The sequence below is a fragment of the Lytechinus variegatus genome, chromosome 7, assembly GCF_018143015.1.
Source record: "Lytechinus variegatus isolate NC3 chromosome 7, Lvar_3.0, whole genome shotgun sequence".
In the NCBI taxonomy this organism is placed as follows: Eukaryota; Metazoa; Echinodermata; class Echinoidea; order Temnopleuroida; family Toxopneustidae; genus Lytechinus; species Lytechinus variegatus.
This window is the reverse complement of record NC_054746.1, coordinates 34,645,468-34,673,419: the sequence shown is the minus strand read 5'-3', so window position 1 is coordinate 34,673,419 and position 27,952 is coordinate 34,645,468. Positions and strand designations below refer to the sequence as shown.

Sequence of the window (27,952 nt, the reverse complement as noted above, 5' to 3'; positions counted from 1 at the left end):
GGAACTCACTATCCTCAAGAAATTTCTTCTCCCTCCTCCCAACTCTCATTTTCCATCCTTTCTTTCAATATTTCTTTGACCATTTATTTTCTCTTCAGTCTTTTCAGCTCAATTGTATTCTTCAATTTCCTTTTAAATCTTTTGGGTTCAATTTCAACTTTGTTTCTTTCTATTCACTTTTTCCTTATACAGTAGAATTCCATCCTTTGTATTCACACTTTTGTCCTTTTTCATACATTTCCTAAGTCTTCCAATCTCTTTCCCCTATATTCCAATTTTCAAATCATCAATCTCAAATCCCTCTCTTTCTCATGATCATCAATTTCGTTTTAATTCATTTCTTTTCCTCTTCATTCATTCCCTGACCTTTCTTTCTTCTACTTCTACATTCATTAAATCTCCTTCCAATATTCTATCACATCCATCCTTCATATTCTTGAATCTGTCTATCTATAACTTTGACCATCTATATCATCATCATTCTCACTATCATCCATAGTACATTGATATGCATGCATACATACATACAATGCATTTCAAACATACCCCAAATTTGCATCCCATATCATTACAAGTATACCAAGTTATCACCGGAATATAACTTTCAATTACTAATACCTTCAGCTAAACTATCCATTTCAAGCAGATCACTACGCAACATCTTAAACATATCCCAAAGACAGACTTGTTATCATACAACAACATTCAAACAAACTTTAGACTTGTTGCCATGTATCTCTGACACAGCAAACACTTAAAGACTTTCAACTGCTTTGATATCAACAACCGGATAAACAACACTTGGGTCTCTAGAGCAAGCCCCGTCTTAGTAGAACACAAAACAACTTGGGGTTCCTCCTTGAATAGTATTCCCACACTGACAGATAATGTGACAGTGCATATTGCCGATATCTCAGCAGCGGAATTCAGGCGCTCGTGTTTCTAGGGGAAAGCGGTATCACGTTTCTTCGTGATCCCGGTGCAACATTGAATATTCCCTGATGGAAACCAAACTCCCGCTACCCTGTCAGGGAGGTTGAATCGTTGCTGTTTCACATCCCCATTAGTTCTTTTCAGAGCTCATGACAATGTTTGAACAACATTCCCATCACCACATACTTCTGCAGAAGTTTCCATAATTCATCAATTTACAGGCCAATAGCAAAGTTCTTATTCTACAATACAAAGAAAATTTATAAGAAGTAAAAGATGTTTTTATCCTTGGGAAAAACAATTGTTAAATATACCTATTTACAAAAGTATTTATATCATAAGTCCCACAAACATCAGCAAAGAATAAATGTGAATTTTTTATTTCTGGAAAGCTGTGTACATGTAGTTGAAGTAGTTCCCTAATCTCTTGTAAGAAAATAAACAGGATTACTTTGAAATCACTGTGAATAATAATTCAATTATTATGTATCCATTCCTTACAGTTACAATCCTAATTCTCTATGATGAAAAAATAGGGAGGATTTTGCATGAAATATATAAGAAACCATATTTTTCAGTGGAGTGTGAAGTAAAATAATACAAATGGAAAAAAAGAAAAATCATATTAAATGAAAAGTTTCATAATGTAAAGTACATTATTTTCTTAATTATTGTAAATTGTTAGGAATAGTACAATTCTCAATTAAGATTACCATATCTTATATTCAATTCTACATTTTATGAGACCTGAAATATATATCTTAAATGAAATAACAATTATACTTGAAAACATGCAAAGCATGCAGGGGTGTAATCCCAACCGAATACACTTATAAAAAATATAAAAAATTACAGAGCTCTATTACTAAGCTTGTTTTCTCACCACCTCCCCCAACTCCATGATTAATTTAGCAAATATCCACACCAGATACATAATTGATTTTATATCTGAATTTTTTCTTGTTGATTATTGTTTGCTTGTAAGACCTAACTTGTGATCATTACTAGGGAGCCTTGCAATGTAAGGTGAGAGGGGGGGAATAGTGGTCTAGTGGTAATGACTCTCATCTTTCAGTCTGAGGGACGTGAGTTTGATACCCAGCCTGCATGATTTTACAATAATGCAGGTCAATTTCTGGCAAAACTATTAATAATGAATCCTGCAAGCAATCACATTGTTCAAAACTGACTGCCAGTCTACTTCTTGATTGATTTTCCAGCTACAATTGATAGATCAAACACACATTTAAGATTACTTTCTAGAAACATCTACATGTATAAGCAACCCCCCCCCCCTCTAGTTTCGAGTGAGGCATTTTCTCATATCTTTGTAACACATATGGTAATGTTAGCTAGTGTTCACATTTTGAAATAAATAACATATAAAGTAAACACATAAATAGTGAACTTGCATCCATGAGAAAATGAGATATGAGCAACATTTTTTTATTCCTCTCATGAACACGTGACAAATCACAAGGACGACAGGAGCAATTGAAAGATTTGGAGCGTTACCATTGCCAATTTGGCTAGTAAACGAGCACGCTGAGTTCCAGATGGTTAATAGCCGATCACATGCTGGTTACCAAATGCATGACAACCCTTCCGTGACTGGAAAAACCTCCAAATTTTCTCATTTTACAGAAAAAACACCCAGATTTGAACAGACAAAACAAGTGCCTGGGAATTAATATAGCAGATGTAAGGAAGATCATTGTTGGTGGATGATGATGAAAACAAGACTTAGAGACCCAAATCATCAAACAGCTGAGAGCAGCATTGGCATGAAATGGAAAATTTATAATTATCTAAAAAAGGTAAAAAAAAAAAAATCATTTGGGGCCCTGTATTCTTTATTTCAAAATGCCTTGTGACAAGAATTACTTTTATATGTCTGTTCTCATCCTTACATTAACAAAAAATATCATGTAAGTTTGTCTGAGTAACCTTATTTTCTAACTTTGGTTGGATCCTTAACAATTTATCATACATGGTTAAAAGCTGCAAGTATTTAATAGCAATTCTAATTTGAAAAGATAACATCAATCCATCATGTCTTTGGAACTAATGCCCCAAAATTATACCACCATACCTCAACTGTCCTATCAAAAAATAACTTTGAAACATAGTTTTACAATGTTGAATTATATAGTTGGCATTGTAATTTCAACTCGCATTCTCTGAAAAATGGATAGTATAAATCCAGTTATTTCATCATTATCATATATCTGGCATTTTTTCAGAACCATGTCTGACACATTACTTCTCCTTGTGCATGTATTGAAATAAAATGTCTCTTCTTTTACAAAAAAAAAAAACAATGCACTTTCTTCAGTCACATATTACAATCTTGGCTGTCTTTGACAGACATATTGTCAATGCCTTCTGATTTTAAATGCATTATGTTCAAATTTACACTTGCGTGAGTGACTGTAATAAGACTCCCTATGGACAGCACATCAAATTATACATGCATGTAGCATTATCTGAACACGCACTTCCTCTTATAAAGTGCAAACAAAATGATATTACAGCCAAAGACTCACTTCTAAATTGAAAAAAAAATGTAAAAGCAATTTGTCAATGCAAATTTAAATATTTGCAAACAAGCAAACAATGTATGAGACTACAAATAAAAGGCATATAACTCAGACGATATGGTTTAGCCAATGGTAGTCAGGGGTACTTTACCCATCTTATTTACTAAATTTACATTGGGAACCTACTGGCATCGGATGTCAAGCTACATATTGCGACTCTTTCGAGTGTGAACGCTTCCGCCCTCAAGTTGGTCAGTCCCCTGTAAAATTTGTCCTAAAGGTAAACTTTAATCACCTCTGATGATTTTTTTCTGGCTTCAGAAGAAGCACAAGCTGTATACTCAGCCACTGAAAATACATGTAAGGCAGGTTTGGAAGTTCTTAGGTGTTCACTACAAACATCCAATCATATGTCTTCACATGATCCTTCTGACAATGCTACATGTAACTCTGTCCACACTATGCAGTAGTTAGACATCTGTTGACTACCCTGATACCAAACGATCATTGTTCAAAGTCCACCGTCCTCACTTTAGCTTTACACATACAAACACACACACAAATACAAACACACAAATGTCCTCACCTCTGGATTGCCTCCGACCATGATATTGGTAGACTCTAGCCTGGTGTGGACCACGTTGTTCTCATGGAGAAAGGCCAGACCCTGTGATATCTGACAGGATAGGGAGTGCAGTATGGACTCACTGAACTTGTCCAGGAACTTTGGAAGGAACTGCTGCAGGCAGCCATGCTGGTAGTACGTGGTGCAGATGTATCTGAGAGAGATGTAGACAAATAAAATATACTGTTAGATATGAGGTGGAAGAGGAAGAGGACACTTGTGATGAAGTAATGTAGAGTATTATAAATGAAGATAGTGATGGCGGTTGTGGTGGTGGTGAATAATATTGATGACAATCATCATGATTATGATGATATTGATATTTTGGTGGTGATAATGATAGTTTGGTGGAGATGATGAGGATGATGTCGGCAACAATGGTGGTGGTGGTGGTGTGGGTGATGATAATCATACTGATGCAATGATGAATTATGTTGCTGATTAGATTAAAGGCCTGGTCCCTACTGGCCAACGGACACAAAACCTATAACGGATACAGCGGACAAGTGAAATTTCGGAGTGGCTCCATCCGTTTTCATCCGCTCCAGACAATGGACAAAATGGGCAAACCATAAATTCAGTAGATGGATGCTTGATGGATATAGAGCATATGAAACATGGATGCAAAGTGCACAAAATGGATACATAATGTTTTTTCTATAGATGGCAAGATTCTTTTCCATTTTACATCCTCTCTGCATCGGTAAGTGCAGTGGGACCAAGCCTTAAGGAGCTGGTGAAAATGATAAAGATAATGATGACCTTAGTAATGTTGATAATGATGTTTATATTGATGATGATGGTGATGATGAAGATGGGGATGATTATCATGGGGAGGATGATGAGAAGGATGTTCATGACTATGGTGGTGGTGATGATGTGCAAATAATAGTCTAATAAATCACAGTTAAACAATTGTTACAACTTCAATCCAAGCAAAGGATAATTTACCTCAAGATCTTCCCTCATCTATCTAAAGAAGATGTGAAAATAGTAAATCTATCTTAAGATGCAAAATAATATTAAACAACCCCCAACTAAGAGTTGCCTTCTGTCAAAATCAAATACGCTTCATTGCATCACACAGACCATGACAACTTGAAAGTACTAACATCCATATCAATTTAAACTGCATGATCTAGCACACTTTAAGAAGTTCTATAAATATTAGTCAACTCAATTATTTTATCCTAATATCAACCAGTGCATAAATACAACTTTAATTTGCTGGATTTTACTCATCTCAAATTTATATCAAACATATTTCATGAAAAATTAAATTTAATGCAGATAGAATGGTTGCAGTTTAACATAAAATTTTTTTAAAGTAAAAGTCCTATAACTTACCTTCCGTGTATATTAAATCATTTTATATTTGACCAAACATTCATATAAATGTCAGGTGTGGTATATCAGGAAGCTATCTTTTCAAAAAATATTTTCAAAATCGCATCAAAATAAACAGAGTTAATGGGAAAATTTTGTATGCTAGGCAAAGTAAAATAATGTAAAAGGGGCAGCAAGAATTGCCTTCTGGCTTCTAACAACAAAAATCATTTATCGCCTTTTCAAGAACACAACCTTTTCAAACATTTCTTCACCAAAAATTGGTACAATTGTCAAAGAAAATGGAAAAAAAGACAAAAATAAACATTAAATCCACTTGCGAGTCTCCATTTTGTTTTCATCCGGCCAGGGGTTGTTTATCTAGCAACTGAGTAATCTGTTTATTCTTCAGTTTATTCTTTCTCAGTTGACTGCTATGTAATATAGAAATGAAAGTTTTAAAGGGGCAGTTATAAATGTATGTGTTCACATGATAAATTCCCTGTTGCACAAAATATCATGAGGTCATCCCTCTTGCTCTTTTCTTTATATAAAAAATTTCATTCAGGACCTTTTCAGGGTTTTTAGGTGCTGTGTTTTGGGGTTGGAGATTCATTTTGAAATTCTGAATTTTATTCATATTCACAGTTTTTCCAAGTATTTTGATGAACTTATAGCTATATAAAAAAAACTCAGAAAGAAATAGTCCAAAGATTTCATGATTGCCTGTTTAATTGGATGATTGGTACATGTTAAAAGAAAAGCAATTACACAATAAAATAGATATTGATTTCTCCTGATTAATGCACTTCTAAAAACAGAGATTTTTTTACTGTGTTTTCATATGAAAAGGATTTCAACACCAAATAATACAGGTGAAAAAATATATATGTACATTATTACACAAACACAATAATCACTAATCTCTTTTCTCTAATTAGAATAAATTGTGATCCAAGGCAGTAAATTCTAATCACACCACATACTTTCATCTTCTCTCCGAAGCAATGATTAGTGCCTGGATGTCGACACGAATATGACTTATATTTTGCCAATTCTGATGAATATTCCAATATGCCTTTAATCTCGATCCTGACCCATATTGCCTTGTTTCCCCAGGGTATATTCAGAACAAAGATTGGATTCATTTCATAGCGATGCATCTCTATACACTCTAAATTATGAAATTCTTTCTCACCAATTTCACTTTAATTCAGATTGCTTTTCAGTGAAGCTAGGATCACGCAGTTCAAAGCTTGCTTTTTCATTGTATGTCATTGGGTCAAACTCCATATTTTTGCTCCTAAATAACAAGTGAGCAATTATTGCGTTTTTTCCATTTTCTTTTTGTCAATAATATTGTTCACATTTTGAAGCATCAGTTTTTTTTTCATTGCGGACTTTTTTCTTATCATGTCTATTCCTTCCATTTTTAGTTCTCTCTTCTAATTTTTGGTCACTCTCTCTCCCTCTCCTTCTCTTTCATTCTATCTATCTATCTGTATTAATTTCCTTTCTTTATGTAAGTCTCTCTTTCTTTCTAGTAATAGATCTGTGTATCTACCTTCCAATCTTTTTTATTTAGATATATCTAAAAATAGATCTAAATATTCCTTATCATCCTTAAAGTACATTACGCTTTTCATTCAGTTATATTTCTTTGTGATTCGTTTAACTTCCATTGCTTCATTTGGTGGTTTTTCTTATTTCAATTTCTCCTCTTCCCAAAATTTATACACGCCTTCTTTCTATTTTTACTTCAAGTGTGTGACATCCTATATCTCTGCAGCCATTCAGGGATGTTTTCCTTGGCGATGAATGAACATTTCCAACGTAAACATTACTCCACTTCTCCAATTCTACCAAGCACTTCATATGAAAGTTAGATTTCCTCCATGACTTGCAGATGTTCCTGTTAGCGACAGATCAATATCAGCTTTCCTGGTTTGCAATTTATCAACGTTTACTGCAGCCTCATCTGCTGCTACCAAGGAAAGGTATACCACTTTGGTTATTTGAATCATAAGGAGTGTTTTTAAACATATCACACAGCCCATTCTTTTTCTTAAATGCTTGTTTTATGCTTTATAGCAATAAAACTTCAAAATATTTCCTTCATAATACTATAAACAAACTGATTGTGCTATAACCCTCTATTTCCATATTTGCCGCTCAGTCTCGGAAGGGATTGCTTTTCCCCCCTCCAGAATCAGAACTGTGAGTGATCCAATCATGTAGACGAGCAGCCTTTTTTACATCAGAAACTAATCCTAAATCTGCATCCAAGCTTTTTCAAAGGTGAAGTACAATTTTGTAAGAGGCTGAAATTGACCTGGTAAAGAGCAAGGTTTTCCTACTATTCATGGATTTTCAATAAGATGTACTCCGCATTGCCATTCAATCATATTCAATAATTGCTTTTATAACCAGGTACATCACTCATCACTTCAAAATATTCAGGCAATAATATGAAATATTCCACAGTTCTGCTGAATACACATTGTACACAAATTTGCAATATTGCATATTGCACTTCACACATCTGGGCCAATGATCTTATCTCACATATTATACATCACTCAACACTTCGTATGGAGGCCGAGAGGACTTTACTGCTATTTTAGGTCTTTCTGGCACCAAGTGGTGGTTCTTCAATAGCCTGAATTCGCTGAATCTCAAAATTTTAGGTCGCATCAGTCCTCATCAAGATTAATGTAACAGTTCAAGAAATACTCATAAAAAATTCCAATCTCTCACAACCAAGGTAAAAAAAAAATTCTCACTTGAATGCCAATGTGACCTTCAAAGCACAAACTATTTTTTCCTTTTTTATGTAATGGCCCTTTTCTGCACATACATGATACCTCCTACAATAAAATTTTCTATTAAATCTGTTATACAGTATTTGAATATTTCTTTGCTCTTGAAATACCAGGCTGCAGGAAACACCTTTTCTTCAAAAAGTTATAATGTTTACACCCTTTAGCCTCTGTCCCAACAAGTCTATCTACATTTCATGTAGATATACAGGAGATATGAATATAGTTGAATCATAAATTACATCACCTCTATAAAGATTAAATCACTTTTTATAATTCATCCATCCCATATGCAATTCATTAAAAATTGTCAATGTGTATGTACTTCAGATTCTTATGTTTCAATTCAAATGTGCATAAGCTGTCCTAATAATCAGCTCAGTTTCTTTACACGGTCACTGACATACGTTCTAAAAAATATCAAATTCTCAACATGTGTTCCAGAGCAACTGGTTGTTGCATATTGAATGCAGACATCACCAAGTTCTGTTATCTAAAAATATAAGATTACACATTGCAATATTTCATCAATCTTGGTGACTTGCACATCGTTCAGCACTTCTGAAGGACTTGAAGACATCAACCATGTCTTAAGCCCGCACCTTTGACAGACGAAGGTGTGAACGGATAAAACATGGTTCATGTTTTCCCAATAATTTCCTTCTTCCTCTGCAGAGGAAACTATACTAGAAGTTCCTGAGTAACTGTTACGTTTCTGACAGGAAGCAAAACGCTAATCCTTAGACACGACTGAGGTGGCAGACAATGCATTGTGATAGATGAGGACAATCAAGGCTCGTTCATACTATCTCCATTTTTTTAAAGTAGGCCTATATACAAAAGGAGGTAAGACAGCAAGAAACTAATAACCTTTCTGTTTAATACCTCCATGAAGAATACCAAGATTTCATGCACGATCATCAAGTTCATAGAGGTATATTCAGGGAATTATTCCATTTTGATCCTTAAATCATTTAGATCAGTTCAAAGTCTTAATTCTATAAAATCGAATCAATCCAAATTGAAACACTCCTGCTTGGGTCAGTCTAAGAGTGTGACTGTGAGTGTGAACAGGGCCTTCAAAGACATAGCAACAGACAACAAAACATTTAGCTCCTTAAGGCCTGGGGGTGTTTCACAAAGATTTAAGTATGACTTAGGTCGCACTTAAATGCCGACGCACGCGTATCTGAAATGCAACCCGCAATCTTATTTATCAATACGCAGTAGTGCACGTCCTCTTTGCATGATCTGACCAATGCGGTCAAGCCTTTTACACCTCGCGCAACTAGGCACTTAAGTGCGACTCTAAGTCATACTTAAATCTTTGTGAAACACCCCCAGGTCACACCGCCGGAGCGTTGTTGGAGCGGTTGTGGAGCGGAGAGAAAAAATCATCACCGCTCGCTACCGTTCACCATTTTCGATTTCAATTTTTTTCCCCAATTTTGTGAGCGAAATTCGACCCTCTCTCCCTTTCGCTCCACGACCGATCCTCGGGCGGTGTGACCAGGCCTTTACAGGATACTCAGTTGACCCAAGTGTGAACATCAAAATCCTGTTGTGTTATGGCTTCAAAACAATAACATTATTACAAGGATAGGATATGCAGGTGAAACCACATTCATGGCCACCTTGAACATTCATGGTCACCTTGAATTTGAGTTTGAACATGTATAGCTTCATGTACAAGTAATGTTATTCCTTGGGACTTAAAGACTTCCTCTAAAAGAATGCCTTCAAAGAAAATGAAAAACAGAGGCAAGTAAAAAGATTTCTGATCAGTCAACCATCCTTATGACCATAATAAAGTGGAAAATTATAGATAGTTGCAATAAGATGACTATCAAAATGGAAACATGATTGACTTGATTAATGCACAGACTTAAATGACCCAGGGCTTTTTTTTTTCAAAATAGATCACAGCAGCAAATAATTAAAATAAAGAGATAAAAAATAAAATTGCAAAAGCTAGTCAATACAGTTTTATAAAGAGTAAATTTTTCCAATGCTAAAGAAAAACAGAAAATGAAAAAAAAAAGAAAAGCTTAACTGTGCATAATTTACACTTGTCGTCCCAGCACACTGAAGATAATTGGTAATAAAACTTTTTGGTGCATATATTATTTAAAATATATATAATATAGTTTTTCAAGCAATATTTCTTTTACTATTGCTATTGTATTTGTAATATGATATATTCATACATCATTGATCAAAATTAAAGTTCAATTATATACAGTATATAAATATTTTTAAAAAGGTTACATTGTATTCACTTCTCAGCAATCAAAATATTAACTTTTCAAAGTTATAAAACCAAAATGGTGTGGTTCAGGGCCTGTTTAAAAGTCGAGTCCACCCCAGAAAATACTGATTTGACTAAATATAGAAAATTCAAACTAACATACATGTAACGTTAAAAATTTCATCAAAATTAGATGTAAAATAAGAAAGTTAAGGAAATTTTAAAGTTTCGCTTATTTTTCACAAAACAGTGATAAGCACAATTCAGTAACATGCAAATGAGACAGTCGATGATGTCCTTCGCTCACTATTTCTTTTGTTTTTTATTGTTTGAATTATACAATATTTCATTTTTTCATATTTGACAAGGACCAACTTGACTGAACCATATAGTATCAAACAATGCAAATTACACATGTTCAGGGAGGAATTAATTGCTGTTTTACTTGACAATGAGGAAAAAATTGAATATTTCATATCTTATATAGTAAAAGACAAAAGAAATAGTGAGTGGATGACATCATCAGTCTCCTCATTTGCATACCAACAAGGATGTGCATATAACTGTTTTGTGAAATGAAGCAAAACTTGAAAATGTCGTAAAAATTTCACATTCGATTTTGATGAAACTTTCAGTGTTATGCTCATTTGAATTTTCTCTTTTTATTCAAATCAACTTTTTGTTGGGGTGGACTTGTCCTTTAACAAACCACACAGAACCATTTCCAATTCTATAACACATGTTTCTCCATGTACATGTATATAAACCATGATGATAGACTCCTTAAGAAATCAGGGCCTGACTCTAATAAGCACACATAAGGAGCTTTAACCTTTCCAAAATAAATCAAATCCTGTCATCTTCAAACTGATGACCCAACTTTTAAAATCTGATTGTATGAGAGTATGATGATGACATTTGTTTTTATTTCTCTACAAGATGATATATATGCTTTGCTTTGACTCCCAGTGAGCATGATGACAAAAGGAAGACAGTGCTCAGAGCTTTCACATGAATATGCTTAGCCTAATTCTGATGCAGAGAATTAGATTTAATCTGATGCCGAATGGCTTCTGTCTGCCACTGAGTGTCCTACATGTACATGTTCAAATATTGAACTAAGAAAAAAGTCAATACAAATTAAAAAAAATATGAGTGCTGATACTTAATCAGTGGAATGTACAAGTATATTGTAGTAGTTGCAAAAGGCTCCATCAAAGAAGATGATACATCATTATTTAATATTTTTCACAAAGATCCTGTGGCATAATCAGAAAGTTGTATGAACTAGAAAATACCTCTAGAACATCACTTCCTATTGTCAATTCATTGTTATAGTATGTTTTCACAATGCTGATGTCCAATGACTTTGATCTAATGCTGTCAAATTATTTTTTTTTAAAGCTTTTTACCCCAAGACAAGAGAGTCCATGTTATAATATTTCATTCATTCAGTCAGTCAGTCAGTCATTTAAATCCTTCAATGTAGGACATGAAATATTTTGTTTACAGATGATTTGAAAATGTTTCATCTGAATGCAAATCGTTGCAAGATATGCATTTGCATATAAATGGTTGCTGTCAATCTGCCATACACCTATACATGTACATCATATCAATGCAGGTGGGTATTTCATAAAGTTGTTCGTAAGTTAAGAGCGACTTTAAGAACGACTGGTGATCCTTTCTTGCGGTAATGGCACATACCAATATGTTCATTGGCGATGGTTTAGCATGTAAGACAGGATCACCAGCCATTCTTAAAGTCGCTCTTAACTTACAAACATCTTTATGAAACGCACCCAAGGATAAGTCGTTACACACCCTAAAACACTCGTGTGAAAAGGTTCATTATGAACATCTCAGGGGTAAGTGTAGCATCCAACCTCTTGTCACCTCTATTCTGTTGGCTTGATTGATGATAGTTCAAGAGCTTGCTCAGAAAGTGTTTGCATAGTGCTTTGGTGTCTGGAAAGTATACATTTTTTCCAAAGAAAGTCGAGGGTACACTGACAAGTACCTAGAGTTCAAACAAGAACTTAAATATTGACTTTAAAAAATGTTTATTCACCTCATAGTGATATGAAGGCTGGGTATAAAGGACAGCAAAATGATATAGAGTTTGACTTTCCAAATATTAATCATCCCAATAATCTAGGCTAAAGCAGATTTGAAATTAAGAGTATAAAGCTACATGTATGAGCTCATAAATAGACTTAAATTATATAAATTTTAAATAACGAATTGAGCTTCTCCAAATTCAGACATTCTGTCAAAAAAATATATTTTTAAATACACAGAACAGACTGCACGGACTGTATAGAATTCATCCTCAGATAATCCAATATTTAATAAAGAAATATAATTGCTCATTCATGAATGAGCTATCATATGACATTGAAATAAAATGATGAAGTCTTCTCAATATATAAGAACCAGACATATGGCTACTGAGATAACTAATCAGAGATTACTTCATTAACCGATAATAACTGGATTTCTTGTAATATCAAATGGATTAAAAAGGATAAGCAATGATCCTCTTACTTGAGACAGTTTTTCTCAAACTGGAATCTCCAAGCCATATGGCAAGTTGCCACATGGATAACTCCCATTAAATCAAAATACAAATTGGTCAGACAAAATATAACAAAAAAAAGTATCTTGAGGAGGAGATTTAAAAAAAAATCATTTATAATACAGTTATATCAGACAAAGGATGATACAGACTGTATCTTTGAATAAAAGTAATAAATTTACATGGGCTAGTATCTCATATAATTTTTTTTTTCAAATCTAAACATATATCATAGAAAAAAATGAAGAACATTCACACACAAATGTTAAACCCTGTTCTACATTGTAAATGTTGGTTAACAAAATCAATAATATGCAATGTGTGAAGTATTTTTACTTTCTCTTTAAACTTTCATATGTTCAAAATGATTTATATTATTGACTGATTCTATTTGAAAAATAGATTCTGAATGAATTTAAATTTTCAAGTAACAATGGAGTATTCTAGCTATCTTTCTTCTTGCCTTTAACAATAATAATAGTCATTTATATAGCATCATCTATCTAGAAACTTTCTATTCAAAGCCACATTGTTATTATTAGCTTGAACTTCCTTTCAGCGCTCATGCACTCAAGAAATTAATCCTGCCGGGTACCCATTTACCTCACCTGGATTGAGTGCAGCATAATGTGGATAAATTTCTTACTGAAGGAAATTACGCCATGGCTGGGATTCGAACTCATGATCCTGTTTCAAAGTCAGAAGACTTATCCACTGGGCCACAACGCTCCATGCTTTATATGAGGATATGATATTTGCACTCTGTTTACATCATAGATGTAAAGTGCACCTTCAACAAGATTCCTTGCGTGAATCAATTATAAGAAAATTCAGCCATTTTGTGGAAGATTGATTATGTTTGGAGGGAGTATCTTTACCTCACCGCTTTTGATTACTCCAACAGACTCACTTCCACCAGAACTCTTCTAACAAATTACCTCCACCTTACTTAGGCCTCCCAGTCAAGTTCAAATATAGACTATTAAGTGACCTCTTTCAAGCAAATTAAAACACCATCCTCCTCCCTACAGCATCTACAGACATGCTAGCCCTGATCCATCCTTTATTCATTTTCAGTTTTGTCCTTATTTCAAGCAACGTTATTCCTTTCCAAAGAGACAAACAGAAAAATATAGATTTGGGTTGAATATTTATGTGGATTGTGTGTATCAACTCTGAGTGCAGTATTATTGGTGGAAAAGAAAAAGAAAAATGTTATAATCTTAGAAGCAAGGCTAATAAGGAATTCAAGCACACCCAATCATTGCAACCTCCTAGCCTAGGGGCCATTGTTGTACTTAAACTCTGCTCCCTGCTCGGCACCACATTTGCAAATATGATTAGTTTACCGTCGTGTATTTTTGTCTAATGCCCGGGACAGATGATTTAATTTTCAGATCATAATACGTGATTGGATTCCCACACACTTGAGGTTTCGGTTGGACTGACGGTCGGTCGGTCAAACGATGGCTTGGTTGTGGGGGGAAAATGATTGCCTGTTTGGCTGAATGAATGGTGGATAGTCAGAACTGGAGTCTAGAGATGGGATAAATTGTTTTGGTGACAACTAACTCATTTGAAAATGAAATTCATTTGTTTCTGTTATTCTTACTCATCAGTGCTATCTTTATCTTATCGTTTACAGATATTTGTCACATGCTTTGTTTTTCTGTCTCCATCTTCCTTCCTCTCTTCCTCCTCCCCCCCCCCCTCTCTCTCTCTCTATTATATTTCTCTATCTATCTGCCTATCTCTACCCCTCTCCATCTTTACTTCCTTCCCTCCTCCAACCCCCCCCCCCCTTCACTCTCTCTCTCTTACTTACAGCCCCCCCCTCTCATATCAAGACTGCCTACCATCCTTACCTACAGTGCGTCCCAGAAAAAACAAAACCGAGATTTATCGATGATTTACCATAACTTAATCACAAATACAATAGACAAGTGACCTACCATTGTAAAGCTTAGAATCTCCTCTTTCACCTGAAATTACTTAGATTATTCCTCATTCACGCATAAGTGAGCAAAACAATTTGAAGGATACCAAAAACTCATTTGGCGGGGGTATCTGAATTTCAAAAAGAAAATCACATTCCTAAAAAGTTCAATATCTGATCATTTATTTGATACCTTAATCAAAGAAAATGGTCAAGAAGTAAAAAAGTTCTGTTCCCTCAAAAAACAATGCTTGCATTTCAATAATTTAATTAAATGAACATGTTTTCACCAGTTTCCCACAGAAGCTATCGCACAGTTAACAAGACTTAATGCATGGCTGATCGTCAACAGTGTTGAGTGACTCCGAACGCTAGCCCGTAAAGCCTCTTAATTTTATGAAATTATTGAAAATCAAGCTTAATTTCAAATAGCCAGAACGTTATTTTTCTTGACCATTTTCTATAATTGAGGTATCAAATTAAAAATCAGATATTGAATTTTCTAAAGATGTGGTTTTCTTTTTGAGACCAAGATACAGCCCGCCAAGTGACTTTTTGGTATCCCGTCTCCAAATTGTTTTTGCTCACTTATGCTTGAATGAGAAATAATCTAAGTAATTTCAGATCAATGAAAGAGGAGATTCTAAGCTTCCCAATGGTAGGCCACTTGTCTATTGTATTTGTGATTAAGTTATGATAAATCATCGATAAATCTTGGTTTTGTTTTTTCTGGGATGCACTGTATAGTAGATCTCTATCTCATATTCTATCCCTATCTCTATCTCTCGCCCTCCCATTTTTCTTTTCTGTACTATCAAATTCAATTACGAAGAGGACAACAAACATGACAAATATCTATCTCATCATCACCTACAGAGAAAAAGAGTTTCATGGCTCGTCGGCTACGTAGCTCACATAACATGCAGAGAGGCAGATGGGAGGACAGATGGATGGTGGCAAATAACTGATTTTCTTTCCAGTCTGCATGTGAGGAGATGAGATTTATTTACATCAAAACTAACTGATATGAAACTTAAATCATACTAGAGGTTTACAATTGGGTTACCTGATTACCACTGCTTAGTGCCCACACAAAAACTTTTTGAGTTCGCTGCTGAAACTGAGAGTTCAACCTCTTGATATTTTTAACAGATGACTTCATTAGTCAAATGTGAAAGAAGAAATCATTGAGAGGGTTCTAAATTAAACAGCTATCTTTATTTTAAAACTCAAAGAAGTCCTCACAACTTGAGCTGCTATATTTCATACTTACATGAACATGATCTTAATGTAAACTTACCTTTGTGAAATCATGATAATGTTGATGAACTCTAACCCAAAAAGCATATGTGGGACAGTGTATTAATATTGCTTGGAAATATTAATACACTGTCCCACATTTGATGGAATTACATGCTTATTTAGCACATTTCTCAGCAATTACACATTTTCTTTCAGAGCCATGTGGCACATATTCTTTATTTATACATACAAACACATGGGACTAATTTTCTTGGATTCTGTTCAAACTCATTTTAAGATTGTTTCCACAACTGGTATTGGTTTGACCTTTAAAAAATCTGAGCTAGAAGGTCACACTTGTCACCTGTGTCTGTGATATGTTACAAAAATGAAGCCCAGAAAAAATTGCGTTAAAAAATAATTACTTAGTGCTTCAAAAATTGAAATATAAAGTGACCGGAAACACCATCTTAATTTCATCCCATACACTTTAATTTAGGTGTCTATAAGACGCCTATTTACAAAATCAGGGTTTGCCTTGTAGCTTTAGCTTTTCATTCACAATAATGGTTATTTTCAGGGTTTATTAGTTCTAATACATGCACTTGTACACATGTTTCATCTTGGTTTGAGAATTTTTTAAATTGGCTGCTCACAAAGTTAAACAATACCTTTAAGTAATTGTTTTGTCAAGTGTGTTGATTATATAAATTACAAGCATAATGGATGGTATAGGATGTGGTTAGAAAAAGACACATGAAATAATAGTATTAATGACTTTAGAGTTATGGTTTCACTTTCATGTTTTCTATCACATGTCACACCTTTCATCTAGATAATTCATATATGTCATCTGTATTACATGACAACTTAGTTTTAAATTATGTCATTTAGCACCTTGCAGAGTGCAATGGTGGTTGGTCGGTAATTCATCCAGATTTGTGTCATACTCTTGACAATGCTACAAGGACTTTCACTTCTTTTTTTTCCTAACTTTCACTTTTTTTTTTCCATTTCATTTATTGTTTCTGCAACTTTATATAAATTATACAAAGTAACAAAAAAATACATAATACATAACAAACTATTTGACAATGAATAAAAAATGTGAACGTTGTATTTTCTATAACAAAAATATTTGAAATGTTGCAGGGGTTGCCACTCTATGACAAAGTCTGACCCAATACCATTACAAAATAAAATGGTGAGGACCAACTACATGTATGTTATGAAAAAAAGAAGGAAAGAATGCTTAACTTCAAGTTTATACATAGAGAAAGTTCACTAATCTTTTTTTATTTGAATTTGCCTATTCCTAAATCCAACAATACCAGAGGTATCCAAGGCTTTAAAGTACATGTAGCAAAATTTTTATACTAAAGCCAGGACCTACAGGAGTACAGGTAAGAATGTAAAGGTCTTGCCTATGTACCTATCTGATTGGATCTTGGAGTTATGGTAGTCCATGACATGGTTGGAAGAATTCTTAAGTACTGGTCCAATCAAAATTACTATATATTGAAAATAAGTCAGATGGACTTGCAGCATTCTTATCAGCAGAGTATGTGACCCTTGTCCAAGAAAGCCTTTGAAATTGAAGAGGACTAGGTCAAAGACACTTGGACCAGTGAAAGAATAAAGATTGCATTAGAGCAAGAAATGCTACATGTAGGCCTAATTTTGTATTTTTTTTAATTTGAGTGTCAGAGATACCAATGGTCTTACCTTTCCAAGTAGACTGGCCTTGCTGCATCTTTGCCTGTTCCCCGATCCAAGCGGGTCTTGGAACTATTGGAGTGCCACAGGCATTCTATGATGTGCGGGTGAAAGCGTTTAGACTGAAGCCGTGAGAGAGTCAGGGCCTCGGTCTTCCACTGCTGGTAGTGGTCCGGGTGGAACGTCTGCAGGAGACCTCTGCGAGGGGATCCGTTACTGGTCTGCCATTCCACGATGCCAAAGTTCTAAAAACAAACAAAATTGTAAATATTCAGCTAGGATGAATAGAAACAAGCAGCAAGATAACAAATATATATGTCATACTGACAATGGTGGAAGCAGAGGGAAGACTGAGGAGAAGAGGCTAGGGAGAGACCAAGGAGAATGAAAAGAATATGAAAAAAGAGGAGCAAGAGGAACAAAATGTTGATGATAATGATGAGGAGGATTACAATACAATAATAATGATGTTGATGATGATGATGACAATAATGATAATGATGATGATGATGATGTTGATGATGATGATGACGATGACGATGATGACGGTGATGGTGATGATGATGATGATGACGTTGATGACAATGATGATGATGATGATGATGTTGATGATGATGGTGGTGAAAGAGAAAAAGGAGATGAGAATAAGGAAAAGGGGAAAAGAGAAGAACAAATTAGGACAATAAAGGCAAGAACTAGAATCATCTGAATTTTAAGAGAAATAAGTAGAAAAAAGAAGGCTGGGGGAATGACTTACATGTACGCTGACATGCAACAAAAGATACTAGGGTTTAAGAAAGTGAAACCTAATTCCTGCATGTAATAGGAACATGGTCTAGTTTTACTTCCACTGGGTAATCACAAAACAGATGTAAATCTACCTTAGCAACCCACTTGTTGTCCTTGACAACAGGAAAAAGGAAAATTGTTGGCAAATCATGCAGCAACATCCTGCAGGAAACCTAGATACAGAGAATTATCACTGTTGAAAGAATTAACTAAAGAAAATCAGGAGCAATCAGGAGAACTCAGGACCCAGCAAATTGGTTTACTGTGAGATAATTCCTTCTTCAATATTACTAATAACATGATAACATAAACATAGAATTCATTTGAAAAATGACAGAAACAGAGAGAAATTGTTGAAGAACTGCTCGGAAATCAGTCCTCCAAGCAAACTGACAAACTACAAGAATATTATCACATTGTGGTTAAAATTGAGAAAGGAAGCAAATTAAAAGAGAAATATAAGGAAATCAAAGAAAAGAAACAGAACAAATATAATTGTATTCCTGTAAATAAAGTAGTCTTTTGAATAAAGAAAAAAGGTCAGACTAATATCAAACATTATTACTCCTAGGGCTCTCATGATCATCAAGTTGTCTGACCTATACTTGATGTGCATGTATTATGCAATCATTATTAAACCAATTAACCCAATCAATTATCAGTACTGATGACTTACTGTACATAAAACATAATGCACACATAATGTACATCTAACCAAAGTACATTTTGCTAAACATTACAATGTACATGAACACTTAAAACAATAAAGGGATATACTTGTATATATCATTATCCTCAAAAGGTCCCAAAGCCAGCTATGTAATTTTCAGGAAAGTATTTGTTTGTGGTTTTAATTAAATTGGCAGAAAGGATGATCAGAAGAACAAATACATGTACATGTAAGAGAAGGAGTTTTAAAATATGTCATTTTCAACATGGATAAAGTCGATTCGAAACTCATCATGAATACAATTTCCAACTATCAAAATATCTGACTCTTAAGTTATTGAAATTTCAGTCATTATTCTATTTTTCTAGCATACATGTGTAAGGTGGACAAAAGTGAGTTCAGGTGTGTAAAAATAATATAGTTCAAAGAAACAACTCAAATCGATCATTAAACCAAATGGGAAATAAGTGAAACTATCTGAGACGCAAGTACGACTATACTCTTTAAAGAGTACTGTACTCAACGGAAGAAGAAAATGAATCAAACAGAAACCACAGAAGTCTGGTAGTGCCCTGTTTTAATCTCTGGGCTACTTTGCCTCAGGTAAACTCAGAATGATAGTATAATTTACATAAATGTTTGAATTAGAAATAACAACCAATCAAACTAAAGATAATGGAAGGATCGAACTAAAATATAGGAACCCAATTCATAAGATAAACCAATATAGGAATGAGATGAAGATGACAAAGACGTCTGGTGATTATGTAATAATGGAAGTAAAAACTAAGGAGTCGGATGAGGGATGGAATGAGTGGAACACCTGAAGAGAGAAGGAATGAAGATGACAAAAAAGAATCAGAGGAAAGGCATTCAGAGTAGAATGAATGAATGAATGACAACTGAATATCATTAAACTCAAATTACCTAAGTTCAGACTGCAAGGGCAGTGCTGAAAAGCAATGCAAATTAACTCAAGTCTAGACGGAACAGAAATGTAAAACAGATGAAGAAAACACAAGTCAAAGGAAATAAACAAAATAGGAAAAGGACAAAATAACCGCCCTACACATGGATGCCAAAGCATCAGACTGCTCCTCCTAGTTTTTTTTTTAAATGAGAAAAAATTCCTTACCTCTGGTCTTGCTTGCATGAGGACATGTTCTACCCACGATGCTTCACCCGGGGCGCGGTTGCTACCCCTCGGCAAGGTATCATGAGTATGCGGCCCCATCCCGTTGGCTAGGGCTCCCTCTAAGTCTGTTCCCTTTCCATGGCCAGAAGCTCTAGAGGGTGGGACCGTACGAGCAAGCTGACCAAGCCCAACACGTAAAGCACTGCCACCTTTCACAGCTGAAAATAAAAAAGATTAGTAAGTGAAAATGAGCTGAAATTTGTGAAAACTGATGAGCGCTGGTGAAGTGTAATACAAAATTATTCAAAATATCATTAACTATTTTCATGAGGACTTTACAAATAGGAAATCATAAAGGGATTTTCTCAAAACTTTCATCTAATTTCAGATCTAAACTAAATACAGGCCTTAAATTCCATCAGTCAAACTCAGTTTTGTGCAACACAAGTTCATGATTCAAAAGGAACACGATCCTAAAATTCATTTCAGATTTTGAAACGAAAACAGTCATCTTTCAGCTTAAATCTTTTGAAATTTAACCTGTGAAACTATGAAATCCCTTTTGAGGTCAAAAGGCTTTCCATTCAGAGTTGACAGTGAGAACATTCCAAGACCTTTAGGTCATTCAACCACCCCATCAAATTTTGATGTTGTTCCACTTTTTCTTTCATTCTTGAAAAACTCTTTGGGGATCATTTACACTTTGGTTTCCATTCCTACAACATGTCTGATATAAGTTACAATAATATTTCAATCCCATGAAAATCATATAGGGGCATACATGTAAAGAACAAGCACAGGCTGTTTACAATGTACATGAAGTTAAAATACATAAAATGTACTGTATGGTCATTCATTTTTCATAACAGTGAACATCTTTCAAAAAAGACATGATTTTTAGATTTTTAGATTATCTTTCATAAACATGTACAGGTCTGCTCCTGATTATCTTTGAAACTATTTTTTAAATGACTTTTTTATTTTTTTTTAATTTATGATATAAATTAAGCCTATATTATATAGTTCCAGAGATGGTGCCAGAGTTGTTTTTTTTAGAGTGGGGAGGGTGCATAACCTGAAAGTATAGGGAGTAAGCCTATAGTTCTACAACCCTTCCTATAATTTTCAATTATTTGTCTTCTCATTCATGATTCCCCAGTTTAATGCACTCTTGAAAATCATATACCCCTTTCATAAACCCCATTAAAATGAATTAGGCGGCTAATAGCAGCATAATTTGGTCGTAAAATTGGAGGAGGACAAGAGTTATCCGCATTACTCTGATGCTGCTATTATCCGCATAATAGCAGCATCGGGACAAGATTTTGAGTTTATGAATGCATTTCCAAATTATGCGGATAATTGCCATGGTGCGGTCACAAGGTCACCCTTTTCCAACACAACCGCATCGGAGGGGGCGTGTCCAGTTGTCATGGCGATTATCCCCCTTTTTCAGGACGGGCGCTCGTAAAAATAATGCGGCTTATTTTCGGAGTTTATAAACGCAATTTTTATTGAATTATCCGCATTACTCTTAGGCGGCTAATTGGAGAATAGGTTTATGAAAAGGGTAATAGAGGCAGTCAACCCCCCCCCCCCCCTTAACAAACCCACTTTGTGGTGCCACTAATGTACATGTAGTTCAATTTGCTTTGTGGAGTATTTACTGTACATAGAATTAATAAAATATCCATACATGAAACATTTCTACGGGTTTTATTCATGTTTCAAAGCAATTCTAAAGATTGGTTATTTTGGTATGCCAACTGATCTGTTTTCTCTAAATGATTACAATGTAGTATCCACAAGTGTGTAGTCTAGCCTGTGCAGGGTGATGTCATAGTCTATTTACCAACATTCCCAATTTTTATTTTCCACATTTATATGGGTCTGCAATATGTCCCAATATAGCATTATGGTCACTTTAAAACAGCAGGGCAGGTGTCAGCAACCTGAGTATTTGATTATAGAAAGACAATAGGCCCATTGACTAACAGAAAAACCACAAAAACCTGTAGATTACTCAGTCAGGTCCGTGGAATCTACAGACAAGCAGAATATTTCATGAGTCACACTCCAAGTCTAGATCATCAAAGTATGCATTCATCTTCTCTCATCAATAGTTTCCCCCTGATTTATAAGTTGTGTGTCATTATCGACAACTTCCTGTGTAATGTTCAAAATTATACAGGTATTTGCGGTCAACCATCATGCTATGACATAACCAAGAAGCTATCACATAAACCTAGATGTGAAGGGGCACCCTTCTTGAAGTCTCAAGTGCCTGTTAACTTGAGGCTAAGTGTGGGATCAGGGAGTTGTTCCAACCTTAGGAATGAATGAAGAAGATATGTCTCTTCATTCATAACACAGTGACATTCACCTCTGAGACAATTGGTTATGATGGATCCAAATAAGGATCTTTAATTTTAAGGAGGTCATAATAAAGTTCCTTCATTGATCTGGTTGGAAACATTTTGGGTCTACAGTTTGACAACTTTGTTGTTCTGGGGCACAAGGTTGATAATAAAAATAAAATTCATATTTTAGTAATCCTACATGTACAGTGCATTTTCGTAGTCAAACAGCATACATGTACAGGTATGCTCCCGGGGGGGCCACTTCCATTCACAAGTGGATACCATGCGCGACCATGGGGTCTCGAAAAGCACCCTAAACACGTAATTTCCATATTCTGAAAATGCACCCCTTAACAAGTATTGGCGTGTGAAACCCTACCCTTAACAAGTATTGGAAACAAAACGATATACTCTTGGCAAATATTCCCTGATATTAACCCCTAAACAAGTACAGGAATGTTTTATTGTTACGGGTCCTTCGGTCGTCGGCTTTACCTTATTTGGTTTATAGTACGACCCCATCTTCTACACCTCGCGCAAATCGGACTCTAAACACGAAGTGTTGGGGCAAAAAGGACATCCTTTATAAAACATTTGAATTTTATTTTATCATCCCCGCAAATTCGACCCTAAACACGTAATTTTCCTAGCGAAATAGATACCCTTTTTTCATTATTTTTGTGTTTTTGACACCCTTATCACGTTACGTACGTAACGTGCCCTATCGTGAAAAAGACATCCTTTTTACGTGTTTTTTTGGTCGCGCATGGTATCCACTCGTCAATGTAAGTGGCCCCTCCGGGGGTATGCTACAGTATCTTTGGTAATGACTGCAACAGATCTTGAAACTACATCGTTCTTGTCTACATGTACCTTTCTTTCTTTACAAAGGGCACCCAGTAGGCCAATTAAAGGCAGTATTTACCAGGTATATGGTAATAATAATAATAATATTGTACTTATATAGCGCATAATATTGGTAATCTCTATGCGCTTAACAAATAAATTATCTATTACATAAGAGATCAAATTACTAATATGGTTTTCATTAAAAAATAAAATATTATTCTACATTAAACTAAGTATTGTGCTACATTGTAATAAACATTAAATTTACATATAACATTACATGGTATTAATTTGGTACTGAACATATTGAATAAAACTATATTAAACTATATTACACTACAACAATGAAAAAAGATAGGTCTTGATTATATGGTACTCCCTGATATCACTGTCACACTCTTAACAAATGCACATGAGATTCAAAATCTACTATACTAAACAGTAAAATTTATAGGGAATACACACTTAATGATACAGGAACATAATGAAATTTTAAATAAAGTTTTGCAAGGATCAATGGTGGATAAGCTCCATTTCACACAAGTAATTTCAACAATTACTGAAAGATATCAGAATGAAGACCATGTGAAAGAGCTCTCAATCCTGTAAGATCAGCTGAAGGCCTCAAATCTTCTTCTTTGACCAAAGCACATGGTGGTTCATGTGACTTTTAGCAAAGCAAACCCTGGATACCCTTTTTTCCATGGCCATGCATATTATGGACCTGATCATCTAGATACTGGTTGGGCAATGAAATAGATACTTTGAAGGACAAACAGTCAGTGTCTACCAAATGATGTAATGCAATATATACTGGTAGAAAATTCTTAGCTTCTTATTGTGCTAATGATTTACAATTCATCTCTATTGAAGAACTATCAAAAGTCTAATCTGAAGTTTGAAGTCAAAATGTTGGTTATCAACTAAGGGCTTAAAATATGATTTTTTAGGGAGAACTGTGTTTCACATTTCTACATTCGGATGTAAAATTTCTACATTATACTATATCAAAAAAAAAGTCTGAGTTGCCTTCTGTCCACAACAAATTGAAGACTCTCATATCAAATTGTCTATGATATCAAATTGTAAACAAGCATCTGCAAGATATTTGTAAGGGGTTCACTTGTCAAAACCAAGGTTCTTGTAGACAAATTGAGTGAACATCAATTTCAGTATTCTGTAACTAATGAACTGGAAATACACCTACTCTCTACTTCATACAAATACATTTACCTATCATGTACATGTATGGAATAACAAGGATGTTACTGTAGGTTTTGCCAACTTTTAGCATGAACAGAGCAAGATGGCAAGAATTTTCAATGTACTGTGATCTACAAGGCATGTTTGTAAAACAAATCGGCATAGATCACAGCTAAAATGGGCCTTCACTCTTCCATGATATATCATAAATAATTAAAATCATACAGAATGGACCTTAAGAACTGAAATCCACAATAATAAAAAATAGGGTTTATATTTACACTAAACCATTCATAAAATCCATCACAAATATTAGCTCACCTTTCTTCCTGCAGGTATGCCAACAGGCTTCAAGAGTGGTGTCCTCCAGACCAGCATAGAAGATGTAGATGACCGGTCCAATGATCCCACTGAAAGGAAGCACTATCCCGAAAACCCACTGGAAAACCACCGTTGGGATACTCACATTGAGATTAGCACCAAAGATGGCTACCACTCCAGGGAAGCGGAAGGCAACAGTGCTGAGCATCATGAGGCCAACACGTTTGACCAGAGCTGCATTCTTCTGGATGACTCTTGCTTCCATGGGTGTTACCCCTACAGTGTTGCGCTGTTGCTTGTGGAGCTGGCAGGCGGTGACGACGATGAGCATGAGCAGGATGATGATAGACAGACCATCCATAGAAGCCAGGACTAATGTGTAGATCCACATTGGTTGTTGCTCTAGCATGGTATGAAGCGGGAGACAGAGATAAACCTTGGATGTCTGTTGGGCTTCAGCAAACACAGGGAATGGTATCAGAGGCACTACAGCGAAGAGACCAACCAACACCCACTCTGCAATAAGAACAATCCTCAAGGCATTGAGGTATGACTTAAGGTTCTTGAATCGCCTTGGCAACAGGAGACGGAGAAGGAAGCTACTGGCTAGGGTCACCATGGTCCACATGCACATGGTGGACGTGGCCACACCTACGAAGCTTGCAAAGCTACATAGAGCCTTGATGACAGTTTCATCTTGATGATGGCTTAGGACAATGTTTGTGGTGAGGATAACATAAGGATGGAGGCAGAGAAGGAGGTAACAGAAGAGTAAATTGTGAATTAGGAAAGCATCTACAGGTATCTCTCGCTTCCTGACCACACCCAAGATGAGGATAATGATGTTGACTATAAGTACAGCTGTTGCCACTGTCCACATGACAAAGGGAAGGACCTCATCTTGGGTCAAAGAATTGATTTCCTCTTGAGGTTCTTCCATGGTTATCCTTTTAATACTACTATAATTGAGAAAAATAATAACACTCTACACTATGATGTTCTTCAAGAACAGGAGTACTGTCTAGTTAAATTTGGTTCATGATTAACATTGTTTCTAAATCCTTCAATCCAATATGCTGGAGCCTCAAGGTCTCCTTTAATGAAACAGCTACCATCCCATGTCAATGTTTGATGCAGTTGCTTTCTTCACAGTAATATCACAATATCGGCAGCACACATAACCTTGTACGTGCAATCTTCCCTCTTTATACAAATACATGTACTCTCCACAGCTCATTTAAACCAGAGTAAATCCATTTCAAAATCTGTGCCTCTTCTTTGTGAATCCATTCACATTAGAACTTCCTGAGAGGGTTTCATTCCATGGTTACTCTTTGGTTCTCTCCTCAACCATCTATATTTTAGTTTGCATCAGGTTAAATTTCAGATAAAACAATCCAGCTAAATCCAAAAAATTTACCAAGCAAGATCCTAGGGGGATAAAAGGAGAAAGAACATAAATGCAATAAAAAAATAAACCATTTACATTGTATATCATACAAATCAATTTCAACAATTTACAGATTTATGGTTTCAAAAGACCAAGTCTAAAAACAACACTAATTCACAGTTGTAAGAAATATTCGTTCAAACAAACAACATCAAAAATATATTTTGCCATTATAATGTGTACATGTATCACATTAAAATAACTTTCATTACACTGATCCTTTTTTTTCTGGCTGTAGCCAATAATACCTTACAAATTGAGGATACATGAAAAAAATATCACATTGTTTATATGCTCAGAAAGGCAGCATGAAAGTATATACCGGTATATAAATGGTATTAACTTTTATGACATAAGCCTTTCCCTAAACTGCAGTTAAAAATAATCACTGACCTTTGAGGTACCATCATATTATATTCCTTTCTCAATCATAGCACCAAACAAACACTATGTAAATCAAATTATTGCATTAACATAATAATAGAAATATCAAAACTCTAAATTCAAAATTACAATGAACAGTGTCAATGAACTGACTGAAGTTTGATAATAACCAGCAAAAGTTTCTTATGAAGAACTGCTTTACCGCTTCTTCTAAGCGAAAGACAAAATTATGCATGCCAGAAAGAAAATATTGTTCCATCACTGAAGATATAAGAAGTGGAAAAAAAGACAAATTGCCAAACATATTATTAAAATCAAATCACATACATGTATGTATGTATCCCGCGATGATCATGTAGCAAGAAAGGCCAAGGATGGATGTTCTTTGGGATGAAAAAGTTATACCACACTCACCTAATAAACTCCCCGAAGGTACCGGGGGACATTTCTTAGACGTGCTGGGCGATGCGAATCAATGCAACTTTGCAAGTGGTTTTCAACAAAACTGGTAGCCGGTAGCTCTCTTGATGATACAAAATATATATCCAGTCCACGTCTGTTTTAGTAACCAACAGTGAACAGATTTCGGTAATTGTGAATCAATACTTGCCGCAGAATGAACTTAATTGTTATTTTAACACTTACATGTAACAGTGATGATGAATTCCAGCAAAAATGCGAATGGTTACGCCTCCTCGGCCGAGCTCAGCTAGCGGCACACGCTCGTTCGATCGGATCGGCCAGCTGATTAACTATGTGTTCTCAATTTCTATGAAGCCCATTCATTCATGAATGAGCATTGTGTGCACGGTGTCTACGGAACGTCTT

General features: G+C 35.1%; 1 protein-coding gene across 3 annotated transcripts; it reads right to left on the bottom strand.

Moving 5' to 3' along the window:
- LOC121419103 (G-protein coupled receptor GRL101-like) lies at positions 1-27,853 on the bottom strand. 3 transcript variants are annotated; one of them, XM_041613414.1, is made up of 5 exons: positions 27,539-27,853; positions 25,291-26,721; positions 20,558-20,775; positions 17,973-18,208; positions 1-4,252 (listed from the first exon to the last, which is right to left on the bottom strand). In XM_041613414.1, the coding sequence occupies exons 2-5, from the start codon at positions 26,228-26,230 to the stop codon at positions 4,012-4,014; spliced, it is 1,635 nt and encodes a 544-aa protein (XP_041469348.1). In that variant the 5' UTR covers positions 26,231-26,721; positions 27,539-27,853; the 3' UTR covers positions 1-4,011. The 3 variants fall into 3 exon arrangements, with proteins under 3 accessions (XP_041469348.1, XP_041469349.1, XP_041469350.1); XM_041613415.1 differs by having other exon boundaries at positions 27,770-27,850; XM_041613416.1 differs by lacking the exon at positions 1-4,252 and having other exon boundaries at positions 17,343-18,208.
- Between the last annotated feature and the right edge of the window lie 99 nt (positions 27,854-27,952).